This window comes from Eubalaena glacialis, chromosome 1 (genome assembly GCF_028564815.1).
Source record: "Eubalaena glacialis isolate mEubGla1 chromosome 1, mEubGla1.1.hap2.+ XY, whole genome shotgun sequence".
Lineage (NCBI taxonomy): Eukaryota > Metazoa > Chordata > Mammalia > Artiodactyla > Balaenidae > Eubalaena > Eubalaena glacialis.
Window position 1 is genome coordinate 58,590,446 of NC_083716.1, and position 20,323 is coordinate 58,610,768.

Below are 20,323 nucleotides of genomic sequence, written 5' to 3' on the forward strand. Positions count from 1 at the left end.
AACCTTGCAGCCCCCTTCCTCCCATCTTGATGAATTAAGAAAGGATCCCATGCACGCAGGCCCTCCCTCTTGGGAGGTGGAGGGGCGAGAGCTGAGTTGGGCTGGGATTCTTGAACCAGAACATACCAATGTTCCCAGTCCTGACTGACTGAAACATTGGCTGTTAAGGCCTCCAATCCCTGTCTCCTTGCAAGGCTCTTTCCTCTGGCATGTAGGAATTAGGACCTGGTTACATTGGTCCATTTGCAGAAGCAGCCAGCTGGCAGCTCTTATGCTGCTGCTTCAAATACAACTTTATTTCTGATTTTGGTTACAAGAAAACCTATTTGGTTACCCAGCAAAACAAAGTAACCAAAAAGAAATTCTAAGCAGAATGATGGAGTGTTCCTATATATATACATATATATATATACATATATATATATATATATATATATGTATATATATACACATACACACACATATATATATATACACACACACACGTGTGTGTGTGTGTGTGTGTGTGTGTGTATATACACACATACATGTATTGGTGTACAGATAAATTATGATTTCTTTTCTCTCTAATGGCAGGGTGTTTTCACACTGTTTTAGTCTGTTTAAATTGCATGTTCAAACGCTGGAGTGTCAAGAGGTGATGCTCTCACCTTTTCTAAGCCGGCCTCTGACTAACTCATTGGTCTTTGTCATTGGGTCCTAAGAGATGGCCGTGAATTCCTAGTGAGTGACTGAGCCGTGAGTGTGTGTCCTTTGATATCTTGCCTGTATTGCACAGTCTGCCCTCAAGCTGTTCATAATCTCATGAGCTGCCTGTATTTCCAGTTGAAGATGAACAGCCGTCAGCATTGTCACCCAAAAAAAAGCAGCGCAACGGAGGCATGCGGAACTCACCCAGCTCCTCGCCCAAGCTGATGAGGTAAGGAGAGGGGCCCGGGCCCCGCGGTGGGGCCCCCTCTCGCTGCATCTCCTGTCCCTGCCCCCTCCCCACCCTGCCAGGCCCAGAGGCTCCCCTCCCCAGCAGGCTCGCGGCGCAGGAGGGGACGAGATCGTTAGGTGGCTTCTTAAAGGCTGAAGTATTTATTCTGTCAGCTTGTCAGCAGTTAATGATAGAGCTGAAAAAATTCTGTCATGAAAAACAGTTTGAAAAGCTGTTTGAAAAATACATAGGCTTTAAAGTCTGAGCTGTCACCAAGTCCTGTCTATGTGTAGTTCCTAAACAGCAGTGGCACTAATGACAGCGGCAGCCAATCAGAGGAACCCTTGTGGTTAGTTTGCCTCCAGCAAGTCTCTTTCTGCTGGAGTCCCTCCGAGGACTGTTTTCTGTACTTAAGGCCATATGTGAGATGTATCATCACAATCAAAAATGAACCTGAAGATTACCTTCTCTTTATCCTGTCGATTGAAATCAAATTTCTGTTAATTGATTTTGACTGATAAAAAAGTCTAATAATCTGTGGACTTGCCAAAGCAAAGTTCAAAAGTAATCCAGTTCTGCTCAGGCTAAAAGCAATATTAATTATGAAATAGAGCTTGTGTGCACTCTTTTTCTCTCTCTTTCTCTTTCTCTCCTCCCTCCCTCCCTCGCTCCCTCCCTCCCTCCCTCGCTCCCTCCCTCCCTCCCTCCCTCCCTCCCTCCCTCCCTCCCTCCCTCCCTTCCTTCCTTCCTTCCTTCCTTCCTTCCTTCCTTCCTTCCTTCCTTCCTTCACTTCTTTCTATCTTGACTGCAGCTTCCTCTAGGAAATGGCAAGTGAAGTAAATTTTCAATAGAATTCTGTTGGATCCTCTTCTTGGAATCTTCATCTTTCATCTTCCTTTTTCTGTCTTCGATTCATCTGCCAATCCCAATGCTTCTTTCCCCCATCATCCTAACTCTCCAGCACCTCAGTGAAACAGGAGTGATTTCAGATTTGCACTGCTTTCCCTAAATGGTTCCTGCCATGGAAACACCTGCCATCTTGACGATAGTTTCTTCTTTTCATTGCCATTGGCTGCTCTCTTCCCTTTGATTATTGATTTTAAAAAATCACAGCGATTTCCTCCTCCTCCTCCTCCCCTTCTCCAAGCATTTGCATCTTCCTGGCTCCCCATGACCACCTTTCTAGGATGGAGAGAGGACAGTCCCTCTTCATATGGTTGAGGACGCAGGTCCCAGGAGAAGACTCACCCAGCCCCATGTCCTTTTCCGTCTCCATCCTCTCTTCCTGTTCAATGTTTCCTTAACAGTTCTCTGCCTTCCCTTCAGTCAGTCTTGCTTGGGTGTTGCTGATTTACATGCTTGTTTACGGTTTATGAGGAGGAATAAAATGTGCCAACTGCCAAGCCTCTCCCTTTTATGATGCGAGGTGTCATGCTCACATCCGCTCTCCATTTACTCACCTTTAGGTAATCGCCTCATCTCATGCTAATAGTTTTATCCATCGAAAGTAGAGAAAAGCCCAGGCACTTTCTTTTGCCTAAATTCAGAGAAGCAAATAAATAAATAAAGAGAAGTCTGAAAAATCTGAAACCTTTGGAGCCAAATTCCCTGTCCCTGTTTGCTATGTAAAGTGTGGCTCATTTCTCTGATCTTGAGTAATAATAATTCTGAGGAGTTATACTGTTTTCATATGCTTCAAAGCTGTGTCAAAGTTTTGCTGCTTAAGGGTACTTCTTTCTTCTGTTGGCTCTTGGGTACCAAGATGACAGGTCTTCTGTACGAGGTGGAAGCTTCTTTAAGTCGTAGCCTTCAGCAAAACATCAAATTACCAAATCCAGGGTAACATACTTCTACACAAATGCCTTTCCTGTATATATATTATACTCTATATATTAAATACTTTAGTGTTACACGCTACATTTTATGTGCAATAGAAAGTGATGGTTTGAGGTAGCCTTGGGGGGACTTTTTTTCCACAAGCAGAAAAAGCTAGTATGTACTGTTACAAGTATGGTTTTTACAGGACTTTCTGCCCGAAGGCCTTTGTAAATAAGTAATGATCAACAGATTGGCTGTGGGCTTTTGAAAAGCATGCCTGTGTCAGTTTGCATGATGGGGGAGAATTTTCAAAGTGGGTCTTGCTTTCATTGCCTGTCGGAGAGGGGCTGAGGAAGGCAGTCATCCCAGGCTGGAGCTGTCTGCTCCGCGGTACATCAGAATTGCTAAACATGGGTCAGGCGGTGAGCTGAAACTTGCCAAGCTACAGAACTGAGGTTTCTGGTGTTGGTGCCTTTGGGCTGCTGCTATGGCCGTGGCTACTGTCACCAGGGCACTTTACCCCACCAGCCCACGACGACCTCGATTGCTGCTCAGCTGGAACGGGCTGTCCCATGACAAGTCAGAAAGTCTCAGACACTCCTCCTTCACCTTGACTTTCTGTGTTCCAGGTACTCTACAGACTCTGTCTGGTGTGGGAGCCAAGACAGGGTGTTGAGCCCTCTCTCTGTTACCCTTCATTTCCTGGGTAGGAACGAAGAGCCCATGGGCGGTTTGGATTGGTTTGGTTTGGTTTGAATCCCTGGCCCTGGCCGTGAGGTTGCCGGGGCTTATTTTTGCTAGCTCCCTCTTGCTAATTGACAGAAAACAGAGGGGTTCCTGTACCACCTTGAGGTTTCTCTGGGTCCTCCCCTGCAACATCTTCAAACACTCCCTTTCTACTCTACAAAAGATAGGACTCCCAGGTCCTGTTCCCTGTGACCTGAAACATCCATAAAGGAGGCTAATGACTCATTTGAAGTGGGTGATTCGACATGAGTTTGTGGCTTGCTGCTTGAGCAGAATCCATCATTCTGAATGCGGGCAGGTTTTAGTGGCCTACGGGCAGTGATAGGAACAGTTCCAAGAGAAACCGAGAGCCCAGAATAGGCTGGGCTGGGCTTTAATTTACCACTATGGCCTCTGCACATAAAACAGGCTCCTGCGTGAGGGGTCCTTGCAAGCCATCTGCCAGCAGGAAATGCTACAGGGACCCTGCACTAACGGTCTTTGTCTCCCCTTTGTTCTGGTAGCAGGTCTACCCTGGTTCTTAAGTGTCGCTTAACTCTCTGCGCAATCATTAGATGAACTGCCTCGCTTTGTGTGTCTGGATCCCGAGGCCGTATGTTTTGTAGTTACCCTGACACAGAAAACAGCCCTCACAGCCAGACTGAGCCAAATGGTGAGCGTCTGTGCTCCAAGCCAGGGGTCTGTGTGTCATGATAGAGACCTTTGGCTTCAAATCCCACAAAGGAGCAGGCTGAGGAGGTAACCGGGGCCCTGTTATTCATCTCCCTGTTGGTCTCTTAACAGGGAATTATTTAAGGAGCCTCTCCTAGTTTTCCTCTAAAATCGCCAAGCACCTACTGCCCCATTCTCCCTACCCACTGGGTTTGTGCCCTGTCAGGAAAGCTGTGTCTTCCTGCAGTTGTGAGGCTCTAGAGGGCAGGAACTTTGTCTCTGAATAACTAAGTCAAGGGTTCTTAATTTGGCGGCCTCCCAGACCCCATTGACTCTCTAGTGAAATCTGTCTAGAAAAACTCTCTAGGAAAAAGAAGGTTCATTGGACACCATTTTGACTCCAGTTGAAGGAGATCCTTGGATTCCTAAATCCCGGCCCCAGTTACTATTACATTTGGTTCTTCTCACAACCACCTTCGAGTAGTTACCTTCACAGATGCTTTTTTTTGCTGCTGAGAATATGTCTTCAGTGGGTAGATGGTATGGGGGAGGTGCCCAGGCTCCCACACTGTGTCCTCAAATGCAACCCGAAAAGTTATGCGTTTTAGCTGCCTGCTTCTATTTCTTTCCTCAGATTAATTCTTACCTGGGAAATGTTTAGAGAGAGCCTGCCATACTCAAGATGTTGTGGAAGGTCTTTGACGGGTGTAAAGTAAGATGGATTACACTCTTCAAATTACATGGGTTACATGTCTTCAAAATGCTCACGGTTTGATGTGGGAGACAGACAAGCATATACAGCAAAACGGAATAAGGACAGAGTAGAGACCTACCAGCATGGGCTGTGGGAGCAGAGGGTGCCCTCGTTACCTCTGGTCTGGGAGGCTGAGCCTGGGTTGTGAAGGATGAGGAGAATTCTCGCCTAATAGCACTAGCCACCCTTGTCCATTGTTTACTAGGTGCCAGGCATCGTTCCAAGAGCGTTAGGCCTGTTAATTCATGGAATCCTAACTACAGCTCCAGGAGGAGGGATTGCTCTCTCATCCATTTTACAGATAAGGAAGTTGAGTCACAGAGATGTAAAGAGTAGTAAATCTAGTAAGTCTTACCTAATTGGGAAGATTTTTTTTCTTATTATTTATATATTCCGTATTATTTCCTGCTTCATTCTTCTGCCCAATGGGGGGAATAGGAAAGTGCTCAGGCCTTTGCAAGTGGCTTGATGTGGCTGGAGAAAGGCATTCGTAGAGTTGCATAACTGGAGTTGAAAATATGAGCATATTCCGGCACCCAGTCGTGAAGGCCTTTCCTGCCATAGGCCAAAACCTTGCTGGTTTTTGAGGAGGCAGTGCCCTAACTTGTGTTTTGGGAGGATCACTGATGAAAGTATAAGGACGGGTTTAGAACCCTCCATCAGGGCCTTCTGGAGACCCGTGGTACCTTTGGGTACCAAACCGTTTGGGGTCTGCTTTAGAATAGTGGACCAGACGTGGGCTAAACAGTCTTCCCAAGAAGGACACACAGCATTCCTGACATAATGACAGTACCGCCGCTTCCCTCAGGTGCTAGAGGGGACTTGGTGTAAGGTACCACGGGCTATGAGGATTTACCCAGGATGTGTCGGGTGGACGCTTTACACAAAGAGATAGCCCCCAGCCAGGCTAGCGAGGATAACTGACAGCACTAGAAACAGATATTGAATGCTGTGAAAGGAGCTTCATGTCATAAGACCCAGGAAACATTAGATATTTGTGTTCTGAATCAGAGTGGAAATATGATTAGAGTAAAACAGATTATCCTCTTGGGCCCTAACTGACCATTTAATGAAATAGCTCATCTGCTTGTTAAGTCCCAGCCTCTCCCTTTTGACGCATACCTCTCACGGGGTCTTTTTGTTAGGACTGCCCCCTTGAAAGGTTGTAGTGATAGAAAATGGCAAAGTGGCCTGAGCCCACTCAGAGTTGGGGACAGAATGCCACTCTCCCAATCTCTTTCGCTGGGCAGAATGAAGAAGGAAGACCAGGACAGCTTAGCTAAGTAAATTCACCTCTTAATGCACAAACACATAGCAAATGACAGGCCCTCACGGGACTGCAGAAGAAAGAAATGGTGGGTCTCGTCATCCCAAGGCTTGGTGGATTTGACACAGGTCCCTGGACACATTGCATACACAGCAGAGGGTCATTATCCTGTCCCCTCATTTCAGAAGCATGTTGTCCACTCTCCTCCAGGACTGAAGAACATGTCAGCTCTCCCGGCTTGTCTCCCAGATATAAAGGCAGTAATTTCCTTCTTGCTCTGAGGATGGTGGCTGTCTAGCAAGAGATGACATACTAGGGAGCAGCAGTTCTTGACTGTTTACTTATTGGGCAGAAAAAAAAAAAAAAAAAAACAAGTAGAGAGATACAGAAAGTTTGGCCAGAGTGGCCTGAAGGTTTTCTCAAGGTGGCTCCAAGGTTGGCCATCTGGGGGAGATGGGGGTGGGGAGTAGGGGGCAGCCGTGTCTCAGGAGAGACGAGCATTACATAGGACAGTGGAGGCAGCTTTGAAGGATGAGTTAGGGCAGAACCCCGAAGTCAGGATCCTTGTGACATAGCAGGAAATAGAATTCACCCAGAAATAAAATGCACCCAAGAAAGAAGCAGATCCGTTGAGTCAGAGCCATTTACGGTGCTGAAAACCTAAGTATGGGCCCTTTTGAGGAGACCACCTGAGACCCCCTCCAGTCTCCTGTGGCTGGTGCAGCCAGAGACCCATGCATGTGACCTGCTACTCCTGAACGTTGCACTGAAGGACTTAGTTACTACCTGCGACGTTGTCTTCTGTGCAGTGGAAGAAGCGATGGGAAGCAAGGAGGGTGGAAAACTGAATTATAAGCATTGCACTTGATAAGAAAGAATATTTCATTTGCTTTTCTATGCCTGTTTATTTGCTGATTAGCTCTTGGAGGTAGACGTCAGCAAGAGAGAGTCATTTACGTGGCTTCCAGGTTAGGAATTTCTATCAGGTGTTGACACAACCCCTCAAGTTCCAGAGAGTCACAGAGCGAGAGTCAGAGCAGGTGAGCTGGGTGCACTTTTGTCACCAGAGCTGCATTCTCCATTTGAATAGCAGGGCCAGGACTACAGTGGGGCGGGTGAGGTGCCTCCTTCAGTTTCGCACCGAGGCCCCTCGATGGCCTCACTCTGATCCCGGCCTCGTTGAATAGAACCATAGCCTTCCAGTCTGTATGTTGCAAATAGTTGCTAACTTTGGTAGGATTGCCTCAAACCACAAAGCCTCTCCATTTGGGCAAACCTTTACAGCAATGATCCTCAAATTTTAGCATGCATCAAAATCATCTAGAGCACCTTGTTGAAACAGAGCTTGATTCAGTAGGTCTGGGCTGGGCTGGAGAACTGCATTTCTCTCAAGCTCCCAGGTGATGCTGAGGCAGCTGGTGTGGGGTCATGCTTCGAGAACCACCGCTTACAGGAATCAGAGCAGTGGAAGGAGCTTCACGTGGTGGGGACCCTTCTCACAGAAATGTTCAGCCCTGGCTCGCTGGAGCACTAAACAGTTGTTAAGAACAACTGTGTTGACCGCATTGTACATCAGACATGAGTCCTGTCTGCTGAGCAGTTACAGCAGCTGGCTTCAGGCACATTCCAGGCAGCCTGACTGGTTAGAGACATACTACAGAGTCTCCCTTCCCATCACGATGCCCTATTTCAAGTACTGCCCCTGTAAAGCGGAAAAGCAGCGCAAGAGCCTTGATTGTTCCGCAAACAAATTGTTACAAGATATCAAAGGCAAAGGGGCTCTCACTGGACACTTTTTCTGGTCTGCATAGAGGGTCTGGGGAGTTTCTGTTGAATGATTTGAGATGTTCGGAGATCAGAGATCATTCATCAGCTTCTCTTGGTAGTTGGTTGTTTACTGGGTCCTCTGCTGGGTTCTGGAAATGTGTGGAAGAGTAAAATAGGAGTTCCCTGCCCTGAAGAAGATCACCAACTAATGGGTAAGACAGTTGTGCAAATTATTATCTCTGAAAGAGCATCTTACTTCTGTTAAGAGCTCCCAGGAGGGGAAAGCCACGTCTGTCTCTGAGGTTATGGAGAAGGACAGCACAGGAGGAATATTTGAAGCAAACTGGGAGGCTTCAGAAGTGTTCTGGTACCCTTACTATGGTGCCTGACATAACAGATACTCAGTAAAATCAGTCTTTGCCACTGGAGTGAAAGGCCTGCAGAGGCATGAGAAATTGCCCAATTTTATCAAGCCTCCCGTTTCCCAGGGAGATTTCTGCAGAATTGGCCTCAATCTAGATGAGACGCTTGTAATGATAGGAAAGGCCTTATCATGTGATGAGAAGTGAGCTCCTGAAAATGAAGCAAGGGAAAGGATGCAATTTTAAAACCATTTGGTAACTTTCCTCTTTCATACCTTTTGTTTGTCGGTTTGGTTTGGTTTGGTTACTTGTACTTTAGTGTAAATTTCTGAAGTCCAGCATTGAACCCACTGCCACACAAAAAAATTCGAATTTTCCTCCAAGGGGAACTGTGCTCTTTAAAATATAATGCCAGCTTCCTCCCAGCAGGTTTGCTAGAAGAGAGGTTTGTGGTTTTGCTTTAGGCTGTTGTCCTCAAGGCAAGCTTTTTGTGTGTCTGCTGTAGCTGGGCATTTAGTTCACTTCCTGAGATTAATTGATGGCAAGCGGCATTCCATGCTCTGCAAACCCTCAAAACAATTATCTTTTATTCTTTTTTTGGAGTCAGGCATGCTTAATATCTAGCTGCGGACTTTGGAGGTATGAGCTGAGATTCAAGAAGCATAGCTATGAAAAATTTAACTCACTGGGGCTCCTCGGTTGTTATAAAAACGTGGGTATTCCTAAATGGAGTCTTCAGATATTGGGACAAGACAAAAACTCACCCAGCCTTAGTTGATTATTGAGGCTCTCCTTAGCACATTGTCCTGACAGGGGCTCATGGGGAAATTTTCTACTGGTAATTCACACCAGCTGTGCATTTCATAAATGCCCGCCATGCTGCTTTTCTTTTTTGCAACGTAGGGGGCACTGTGGCTTGGGGCACTGCAGTGGGGAATGAGCGCGATCCAGCTGCCTCCTGCAAGTGGGAGGGGGTGAGATGGGGGCCATGCTGCACTGACTTCCAGTTAAGAAGACCTCTCTGGGCAGAGCAGTGTTCTCTTCCCACTAACTGTCTTCCCCACATTACTTATCCACTCCGTTTCCCATCTGTACCAGTGGGTGATAATAACAGAAATTACCTGTAAGTGTCATTGTGATGAGTAAATCACAAAATGTAGGTAAAAGTTTTAGCTCAGCAACATTTGTAAGAGCTCAACCCATGATGGCTAGTCATCTTAGTAGCAACAGTAGTAGTAGTAGTAGTCTAGTAGTCAAAGTAATAGTAGGAGATCCCCACACCTTTATTATTGAACCACTCTCTGTTTCCTGTCTCCTTTCATCATTGTAACAGCTACAAATATATAAGTGAGTTCTAAGCAAAGTATAAAGAATGATAATAATAACAGTAGTTAACCTTTATTGAGGGCATGCTCTGTGTCAACTTCTGTGCTAAGTGAATGCCATGTCTTTACTCAGGCAACCCTCAAATTGAATCCATTAACTAATGATGTTGTTTAACATTCCCATTTTACAGATGAAGAGACTGAGGCAAGGCACAATGTAGCAAGTAGTAGATGAGCCAAAACCTGATGAAAGACATTTTGGCTCTGGAGCCAGTATACTTAATCACTAAAGAAATACGTGGTTTTCTGCCCTCAGTGATATCCACTTCCAAACACTCCCTTGGGAGGTCAGCTCTCTTGGTTCCACTGAACAAATTAACTGGGTAGTGTCCGGGTTTCTTGTTTTCTTTGGTTGGACTGTCATAAGTATTGATCCTCAAATGCAAGTATAAGTTAAAGACTGGGGAGAAGTTCCCTTCCAAATAGAGCAGATCCAATTGTGTATGTATGTGACCCAAACTCTTTCATGAAGATACTGTGTCTTTCTGGTATGTTTCCATGTATTCCTAAACTGATGGCAGGATGCTTTTCTCCTTTAAATGAACAGCTGAGCCCTAAGGTGCAAGAAGGACAGCCAGGGTCATCAGTGGAGTGACATCTGGTACATTGTGCCCATTTTTCTTTAAGGTGCACTATTGTATTAATTTGTTCAGGCTGCCATAACAAAGTACTACAGACTGAATGTCTTAAACAACAGAAATTTATTTTCTCACGGTTCTGGAGGTTGGAAGTCCAAGATCAAGCTGTTGGCAGGGTTGGTTCCTTCTGAGGCCTCGAAGGAAGGATCTGTTTCAGGCCTCTCTCCTTGGCTGGTAGATGGCCATCTTCTCCCCGTGACTTCACATCATCTTCCCTCTGTACATGTTTGTGCCCAAATTTCCTCTTCTTATAAAGACGACAGTCATATTGGATTAGGGCGTACCCTAATGACCTCATTTTAACTGAATTACCTCTTTAAAGACCATATCTCAAAATACAGTTACAGTCTGAGATACTAAGAGTTAGGACTACAACATACAAATTTTGTGGGGGGGGGGGATACAATTCAGGCCATAACAACTAGACAGCAGATACACTTCACCTCATAGTTTTACCCTAAAATAAGGCTTGTACGTTGGCTAAGTGGTAAGTGACAAATGAGCCTTGAATCAATTATGGTCCATTTTGGGGGAGCTGAGATTACCTTCTGAGTTGAGGAAATATATAAAATAGTTAAGATGTGAAAGGCAATATCTAGTATTGGGCCTCGGTTCCAACTAAATCTTTAAGGAGTTGTCCGAGAGCCTGTGAAAGTGATTCTCTTTGTCGTTTTGTAAACTGATAATGTTGGGAGGCTTTGTTCAGGGAGGTTTCTGATGGTCCTCCTTTCCTCCCCCAACCAAAGCACTATTGGTTGTTATGCCCAATGGCAAATGCTTGGGCTTTCTCCTATTAATATAAAGTCCAATTTAGAAGGAGAAGTCCCTGTAGACAAGTAGCCTAAGCCAGCCTGTGGCACTTAACATTGCTACAGGAACAGACATGGCAAAGAAGTGTATCCTGTCTGGCCCAAAGTAGCTAGTGACTCTCATGTTGCTGAAATCAATCACGTTCCAAGCTTCCTCCCAGACATCTAGTGAATCTAGTTAATAAGGAGCAGTTCTAATAATCAGTCTTCAGTGCTTCTTATCTCCCATCTTTGCTCCCAAAACAACTTTTCTATGCTTACTCCACGCCCTCCAGCCTTTTGATACCCAACAGTGGTTCAGTATTTCCAAAATCCTTCCAGCCAGCGCTCGTTCATTGAGAGAAGAGTGCTTAAAGGTCCTCTAGGCTCACCCAACATTTATAATGAAATCCCCTCTATATTCACAGCTCCTCAGGAATGTCTCACATGATGAGAAATCCACTGCCTTGGGAAACAACTCATGTCATTTTTAAAATACCTTCCATTTGTATAACATTCTTCCTTTCTGGAAACTTGAGTTTGGCTCTGTCTAAATCCCTAGTCTGAGCTCCACTGGTCATATACTCAATCAGTCGAATCCATCTCTTCCACTTGACTCCCATCGCACATCTGAGGGCAGCTCAGGTCTTCTGTACCTCAGGTCAGGCAATACGACATCTCCAGCCATGGTTTTGGGTGCCTTTCTTTGGCTCTTTTCTTTTGGGCCTCAATCCTCTGAATGGCTCCTAGTGGATCATTACTGTAATATACTGAGATTCCTCCTTACCTTTCAGGGCTCAGCTCAAAAGCTTTCTTCTTTGCAAAGCCTTTCTTGATGTTACTCAAATACCAGGCAATTGACAGCTTTCCTGGTGTTGTCAGACCACCTTGTACATTCACTTTGCTATAACACTTACCACAGTGTATCACAACCCTTGATGGACATTTTCTCTCTAGCTCGCTGTATTATAACTCTCTCTTTGACTAGGGACTGTGCCTTCATCATTGCGGTATCCTCCATTCTCGGCACAGAAGAGGGGATTCATGTTTATTGATTGCTTTGCTGATTCAAGAAACCAAAGTTCAAATTTCAGGTACCATGGCTGATCAGAAACGGAAATATCTTTGTTCAGGGAGGTTTTTTGACAGTCTTCAGATCAGCCCCTTTTAGGAACATCCTGGATGACTTATATTTAAATGATCCGGGGCAGGCTGAGAGGCTTGCAGGAAGTATGGAGTGCAGCGTGGCTTACCACTGAGACTTCCCTGATGCTTCTAGATGTTCCAGTGCAAATCCTGGCTTACAGCCCTAGTGTCAGATGATACCTGGTGTACCCAAATCTCTACCCTAGTTCATGAGGCTTGACATTAAAAAGCTGTCTTTTTTTCTTTTCACTGAGGGACAATTGATCATCAGGCTTGTTTATTTACTTTTTATTTTTTTTCAGTAGGAAACATTTTTTTTTAATAGATCTTTATTGGAGTATAATTGCTTCACAATACTGTGTTAGTTTCTGTTGTACACCGAAGTGAATCAGCCATATGCATACACATGTCCCCACATCCCCTCCCTCTTGAGCCTCCTTCCCATCCTCCCTATCCCACTCCTCTAGGTCATCGCAAAGCACCGAGCTGATCTCTCTGTGCTATGCTGCTGCTTCCCACTAGCTAACTATTTTACATTCAGTAGTATATATATGTCGATGCTACTCTCACTTTGCCCCAGCTTCCCCCTCCCACCCTGTGTCCTCAAGTCCATTCTCTACGTCTACATATTTATTCCTGCCCTGCAACTACGTTCATCAGCACCATTTTTTTTTTTTTTTTTAGATTCCATATATATGCGTTAGCATACAGTATTTGTTTTTCTCTTTTTGACTTACTTCAGTCTGTATGACAGACTCTAGGTCCATCCACCTCACTACAGATAACTCAATTTCCTTTCTTTTTATGGCTGAGTAATATTCCATTGTATATATGTACCACATCTTCTTTATCCATTCATCTGTCGATGGACATTTAGGTTGGTTCCATGTCCTGGCTATTGTAAATAGTGCTACAGTGAACAATGTGCTGCATGTCTCTTTTTGAACTATGGTTTTCTCAGGGTATATGCCCAGTAGTGGGATTGCTGGGTCATATGGTAGTTCTGTTTTTAGTTTTTTAAGGAACCTCCATAATGTTTTCCATGGTGGTTGTATCAATTTACATTCCCACCACCAGTGCAGTAGGGTTCCCTTTTCACCACACCCTTTCCAGCATTTATTGTTTCTAGACTTTTTGATAATGGCCATTCTGACTGGCATGAGGTGATACCTCATTATAGTTTTGATTTGCATTTCTCTAATAATTAGTGTTGTTGAGCATCTTTTCATGTGCCTCTTGGCCGTCTGTATGTTTTCCTTGGTGAAATGTCTATTTAGGTCTTCTGCCCATTTTTTAATTGGATTGTTTGTTTTTTTGATATTGAGCTCCATGAGCTGTTTGTATGTTTTGGAGATTAATCCTTTGTTGTTTCATTTGCAAATATTTTCTCCCATTCTGAGTGTTGTCTTTTTGTCTTGTTTATGGTTTCCTTTGCTGTGCAAAAGCTTTTAAGTTTCATTAGGTCCCATTTGTTTATTTTTGTTTTTATTTCCATTTCTCTAGGTGGTGGGTCAAAAAGGATCTTGCTGTGATTTATGTCATAGAGTGTTCTGCCCGTGCTTTCCTCTAAGCGTTTTATAGTGTCTGGCATTACATTTAGGTCTTTAATCCATTTGGAGTTTATTTTTGTGTATGGTGTTAGGGAGTGTTCTAATTTCATTCTTTTACATGTAGCTGTCCAGTTTTCCCAGCACCACTTATTGAAGAGGCTGTCTTCTCTCCATTTTATGTTCTTGCCTCCTTTGTCATAAATTAGCTGACCATATGTGCATGGGTTTATCTCTGGGCATTCTATCCTATACTATTGATCTATATTTCTGTTTTTGTGCCAGTACCATACTGTCTTGATTACTGTAGCTTTGTGGTATAGTTCAAAGTCGGGGAGCCTGATTCCTCCAGCTCTGTTTTTCTTTCCCAAGATTGCTTTGGCTGTTTCAGGTCTTTTGGTTTCCATACAAATTGTAAAATTTTTGTTCTAATTCTGTGAAGAGTGCCATTGGTAGTTTGATAGGGATTGCATTGAATCTGTAGATTGCTTTGAATCTGTAGATTGCTTTGAATCTGTAGATTGCTTTGGGTAGTATAGTCATTTTCACAATATTGATTCTTCCAGTCCACGAACACGGTATGGTATATTTCTCCATCGTTTATGTCATCTTTGATTTCTTTCATCAGTGTTTTATAGTTTTCTGAGTACCAGTCTTTCGCCTACTTAGGCAGGTTTATTCCTAGGTATTTTATTCTTTTTGTTACGTTGGTAAATGGGAATGTTTCCTTAATTTCTCTTTCTGATTTTTTGTTGTTGGTATATAGGAATACCAGCGATTTCTGTGCATGGATTTTGTATTCTGCAACCTTACCAAATTCATTGATTAGTTCTAGTAGTTTTCTGGTGGCATCTTTAGGATTTTCTATGTATAGTATCATATCATCTGCAAACAGTGACAGTTTTACTTCTTCTTTACCAATTTGTATTCCTTTTATTTCTTTGGCTTCTCTGATAGCAATGGCTAGGACTTCCAAAACTATGTTGAATAAGAGTGGCGAGAGTGGGCATCTTTGTCTTGTTCCTGATTAGTGGAAATGCTTTCAGTTTTTCACCATTGAGTATGATGCTTGCTGTGGGTTTGTCATATATGGCCTTTATTATGTTGAGGTAGCTTCCCTCTGTGCCCATTTTCTGGAGAGTTTTGATCATAAATGGGTGTTGAATTTTGTCAGAAGCTTTTTCTGCATCTATTGAGATGATCATATGGTTTTTATTCCTTAATTTGTTAATGTGGTGTATCACATTGATTGATTTGCATATATTGAAGAATCCTTTCATCCCTGGGATAAATCCCACTTGATCATGGTGTATGATCCTTTGTTGTTGGATTCTGTTTGCTAGTATTTTGTTCAGGATTTTTGCATCTATGTTCATCAGTGATATTGGTGTATAATTTTCTTTTTTTGTGATATCTTTTTCTGGTTTTTGCATCAGGGTGATGATGGCTTTGTAGAAATTATTTGGGAGGGTTTCTCCCTCTGCAATTTTTTGGAAGAGTTTGAGAAGGATCAGTGTTAGCTCTTCTCTAAATGTTTGTTAGAATTTGCCTGTGAAGCTACCTGGTCCGGGACTTTTGTTTGTTGGAAGATTTTTAATTACAGTTTCAATTTCATTACTTGTGATAGGTCTGTTTATATTTTCTAATTCTTCCTGATTCAGTCTTGGAAAATTGTACCTTTCCAAGAATTTGTCCATTTCTTTGTGGTTGTCCATTTTATTGGTGTGTAGTTGTTTGTAGGAGTCTCTTAATCCTTTGTATTTCTGCAGTGTCAGTTGTGATTTCTCCTTTTTCATTTCTAATTCTGTTGATTTGCATCCTCTCCCTTTTTTTCTTGATGAGTCTGGCTAATGGTTTATCAATTTTGTTTATCTTCTCAAAGAACCAGCTTTTAGTTTTATTGATCTTTGCTATTGTTTTCTTCATTTCTATTTCATGTATTTCTGCTCTGATCTTTATGATTTTTTTCCTTCTACTGACTTTGGGTTTTCTTTGTTCTTCTTTCTCTAGTTGTTTTAAGTGTAGGGTTAGATTGTTTATTTGCGATTTTTCTTGTTTCTTGAGGTGAGATTGAATTGCTATAAACTTCCCTCTTAGAACTGCTTTTGCTGCGTACTATAGCTTTTGGGTTGTCGTGTTTTCATTGCCATTTGTTTCTGTGTATTATTTTATTTCTTCTTTGATTTTTCCAGTGATCTCTTGGTTATTTAGTAGCACACTGTTTAGCCTCCATGTATTTGTGTTTTTTACATTTTTTTTCCTGTAACTGATTTTCAATCTCATAGCGTTGTGGTCAGAAAAGATGCTTGATACGATTTCAATTTTCTTAAATTTTCTGAGGCTTGATTTGTGACCCAAGATGTGATCTATCCTGGAGAATGTTCCATGTGCACTTGAGAAGAATGTGTGTTCTGCCAGTTTTGGGTGGAATGTTCTATAAATATCAATTAAATCTATCTGGTCTATTGTGTCATTTAAAGCTTGTGTTTCCGTATTTATTTTCTGTTTGGTTGATCTGCCCATTGGTGTAAGTGGGGTGTTAAAGTCCCTACTATTATTTTGTTACTGTCAATTTCTCCTTTCATGGTTGTTAGCATTTGCCATATGTATTGAGGTTCTCCTAACATTTATAATTGTCATATCTTCTTCTTGGATTGATCCTTTGATCATTATGTAATGTCCCTCCTTATCTCTTGTAACAGTCTTTATTTTAAAGTCTATTTTATCTGATATGAGTACTGCTACTCCAGCTTTCTTTTGATTTCCATTTGCATGGAATATCTTTTTCCATCCCTTCACTTTCAGTCTATGTGTCCCTAGGTCTGAAGTGGGTCCCTTGTAGACAGCATATATATGGGTCTTGTTTTTGTATCCGTTCAGCCAGTCTGTGTCTTTCGGTTGGGGCATTTAATCCATTTACATTCAAGGTGATTATCGATATGTATGTTCCTATTACCATTTTCTTAATTGTTTTGGGTTTGTTTTTGTGGGTCTTTTTCTTCTCTTGTGTTTCTCGCCTAGAGAAGTTTCTTTAGCATTTGTTGTAAAGCTGGTTTGTTGGTGCTGAATTCTCTTAGTTTTTGCTTGTCTGAAAAGCTTTTGATTTCTCCATCGAATCTGAATGAGATCCTTGCTGGGTAGAGTAATCTTGGTTGTAGGTTTTTCTCTTTCATCACTTTATGTATATCCTGCCACTCCCTTCTGGCCTGCAGAGTTTCTGCTGAAAAATCAGCTGATAACTTTATGGGGATTCCTTTGTATGTTATTTTTTGTTTTTCCCCTTGCTGCTTTTAATATTTTTCTTTGAATTTAATTTGTGTTACTTTGATTAATATGTGTCTTGGTGTGTTTTTCCTAGGGTATATCCTGTATAGGACTCTCTGTGCTTCCTGGACTTGGGTGACTACTTCCTTTCCCATGTTAGGGAAGTTTTCGACTATAATCTCTTCAAATATTTTCTCAGACCCTTTCTTTTTCTCTTCTTTTCCTGAGACCCCTGTAATTTGAATGTTGGTGTGTTTAGTGTTGTCCCAGAGGTCTCTGAGATTGTCTTCAATTCTCTTCAATCTTTTTTCTTTATTTTGCTCCTTGGCAGTTATTTCCACCATTTTGTCTTCCAGCTCACTTATTCGTTCTTCTGCTTCAGTTATTCTGTTATTGATTCCTTCTAGTGTATTTTTCATTTCAGTTATTGTGTTGTTCATCTCTTTGTTTGTACTTTAGTTCTTCTAGATCTTTGTTAAACATTTCTTGTATTTTCTAAATCTGTGCCTCCATTCTATTTCCTAGATTCTGGATCATCTTTACTATCATTACTCTGAATTCTTTTTCAGGTAGATTGCCTATTTCCTCTTCATTTATTTGGTCTTGTAGGTTTTTACCTCGCTCCTTCATCTGTGACATATTTTTTTGCCGTCTCACTTTTTTTTTTTTTTTAATGAGTGGGGTTGTGTTCCTGTCTTACTGGTTGTTTGGCCTGAGGCTTCCAACACGGGAGTTTGTAGGCTGTTGAGTAGATCTGGGTTTTGGTGCTGAGATGAGGACCTCCGTGAGACCTCACTCCAATGAATATTCCCTGGGGTCTGAGGTTCTCTGTTAGTCTAGTGGTTTGGACTCGGAGCTCCCACTGCAGGAGCTTCAGCCCGACCCCCGGCTCATGAACCAAGATCCCGCAAGCCGTGTGGAGTGGTTAAAAAAAGAAAGTAAAAAATAAAATTAGACTAGGCAACTAATAGATATGTTAGAAAGAATATAAAAATAAAAATATAGATGAATCAACAACCTGAAGGTACAACAGTACCACAATAGTAAAAAAGAGGAGGAGGGAAAAGGAAAATAAAAGAAGGGGGGAAAGACCTTGGCTGTGGAGAGCGGGGCCTAAGCAAGGGTGAGGTTTGGGCGGTGGGCGGGACCAATGCTCAGGACCCACTGGGCTGGAAAAGGCCCTGGGGGCTGTGGGGTGTGGGGCCTAGGCTCAACGGAACAGCAGGGGCCCAGGCGTGCCCCCCACCCCTGGTCTCAGAGGGTGGGGGACCTCACCTGGGGGCCCAGCAGGCTCCCTGGCCCGAGTGAGCAGGGCAGTCGCCCTCTGCTCCTCTCCCACTCCTCCCGAGGGCCCTGCCTCTCCTGATCTCCCTGGCCTCAGGGGCGCCAATCTTGTCTGGCCTCCACTTCTCCTCCCCCCTCAGTCCCCCCACGTCCTACCAGTTCACTTGGGGGTTCCTCCCATCTCCTTGGGCGTCAGGGTCCTCCACCAGTGGCCGGCAGGTGCCCTAGTTGTGGGGAGATGCTAACTCGGCATCTTCCCACCTTATTTACTTTTCTAGGATGAGGGTTGGAGGCCAGAGTAACCAAGGGATGATTCCTTCCCAAAAATACAGGGAATCAAAAAGTATCTCTTCTCCCTCAAGGCACATATTTTCTGAAAGGAATTTTGGCCAGCTTACTACATCATTTGCTTGCTTCCTAATATTATATGATTATAAATCCTGAATACACTGGGGGCAGGTCTCAGATCTCCCTGAGATAATACCTCCTCTCCAACCAATAAACAACCTGGCTCTGTATCTTCAGGGCAAATTTATTAAGGTCCTCTTCCAACTGAAATACATTCTTCTAGGGCTGGGAAGAAAGAGTCCATTCTGTTCATTTTCTCAGACCTCTTCTTTATGGTGGGTAGTGGATATCTATAGAACTCTTAAAGAGTCTTCAAGGACAAAAATATTCAAATTTGATCTTGCCCTGATCTGTGACCCATTCTTATCAGCAAGTGCCTTTTTATTTTAGCATTTTTGACTGAGCTCAGTATTTGAAAGGTGACCTGCTGGTTTACAGCACCTCTCACATTCCAACAACCCAGCTACCGAGATGTTGTTCCGAGCTAACTGTTCTCCTTTTAAGATCAGATATGACAGTTCCTATAGTAATCTAGCGTGTTCATTGAAGATAACTTTGCAGGATGGCTTCACATGATATTTGTCATTTGGTGTAGCCTAAAAGAAAATTCTCAGGAATAAATAAATGCAGTGAGAGTCTTCCCATCTTAAGTGGGATTGGAAGGCCTATTAGGAGGGCCATGGTAGAGATCCTGAAGACTTAATAATAGGTCTCTGGACCGTGTAGGAGGGATTGCTATCCCACTGTCTTTGTTCTGAACATACAAATGAGAAATATCACAGAAATTTCAGAGGAAGAAATACTAAGAACTAAATAAAGTTCACTCTTTAATGCTTGAAATAGATAGTTTAAAAGGTAAAATCACTTTACAGTAAATTTTGGAATTTCAACTTAGTTTTATTTTCTATCTTGAATTGACAAGATTATTCAGGGAAAATGGCTCCACTGCACAGATAGCCAACTATGCCTGGGACATTGTCCTAATTTTATGCAGTCATTCTTGTAGAAACCCAAATGCCTCCCTGAAAACAGAGGTGCAGAATCTCTATCAGAGATAGAATCTAGACAATGGATATGGGCCAAGATGCAGGATTATATTTCTTATGCTGTAAGCTTGTTAGAGCTGCCTGATTCTATTGTAATTCTTGAGGTTATTGGTAAGGCTCTGCCCACCCACTGGAGGGGAGGCCTCTATAGAGGCATCTTTCTTTTCCACTAGTAAACAAGGCAAGAGAGGGTGACTGTAGCTCTGAGAATTCAAGACAAGTTTATTAAGATGCCTCTGAGCTTGAGGCTCTCATCTAAGGAGTGTGGCAGTTGGGAGGTGAAGGTAGGGGTGGGGGAGAGCATCACTGGACAGTTAGTGCAAATACAGTTGTCAAGGCAAGGAGAGAGGGTGTTGTTTAGTATTGAAATCATGTGTTCCAGATGTGGGCATTTGGTAGTCAATCTGCTCTGAAGTGACATGCTGCTGAATCTTTAAAGGGCTTCAGCCAGGGAGAGCAAAATCTGATTGGGCAAATTGCTAAAATATTTAAAGTGCAGCCTGTTAAAGCTTTTACTGCGAAGAGCATCACGTCAGAAGTTGTAGTCAGAAAGAGCGAGTAATTGGCTTTCCATCCTCATGCCAGTCAGTCA

General features: G+C 43.0%; 1 protein-coding gene across 2 annotated transcripts in view; it reads left to right on the forward strand.

Moving 5' to 3' along the window:
* Nucleotides 1–20,323, forward strand: part of KCNMA1 (potassium calcium-activated channel subfamily M alpha 1) — a 735,999-nt gene that overhangs the window by 649,689 nt on the left and 65,987 nt on the right. For both annotated transcript variants that reach the window (XM_061197119.1, XM_061197100.1), the window contains one exon: nucleotides 826–919. In XM_061197119.1, the coding sequence (XP_061053102.1) occupies nucleotides 826–919 (94 nt within the window). The remainder of the gene's footprint in view (nucleotides 1–825; nucleotides 920–20,323) is intronic.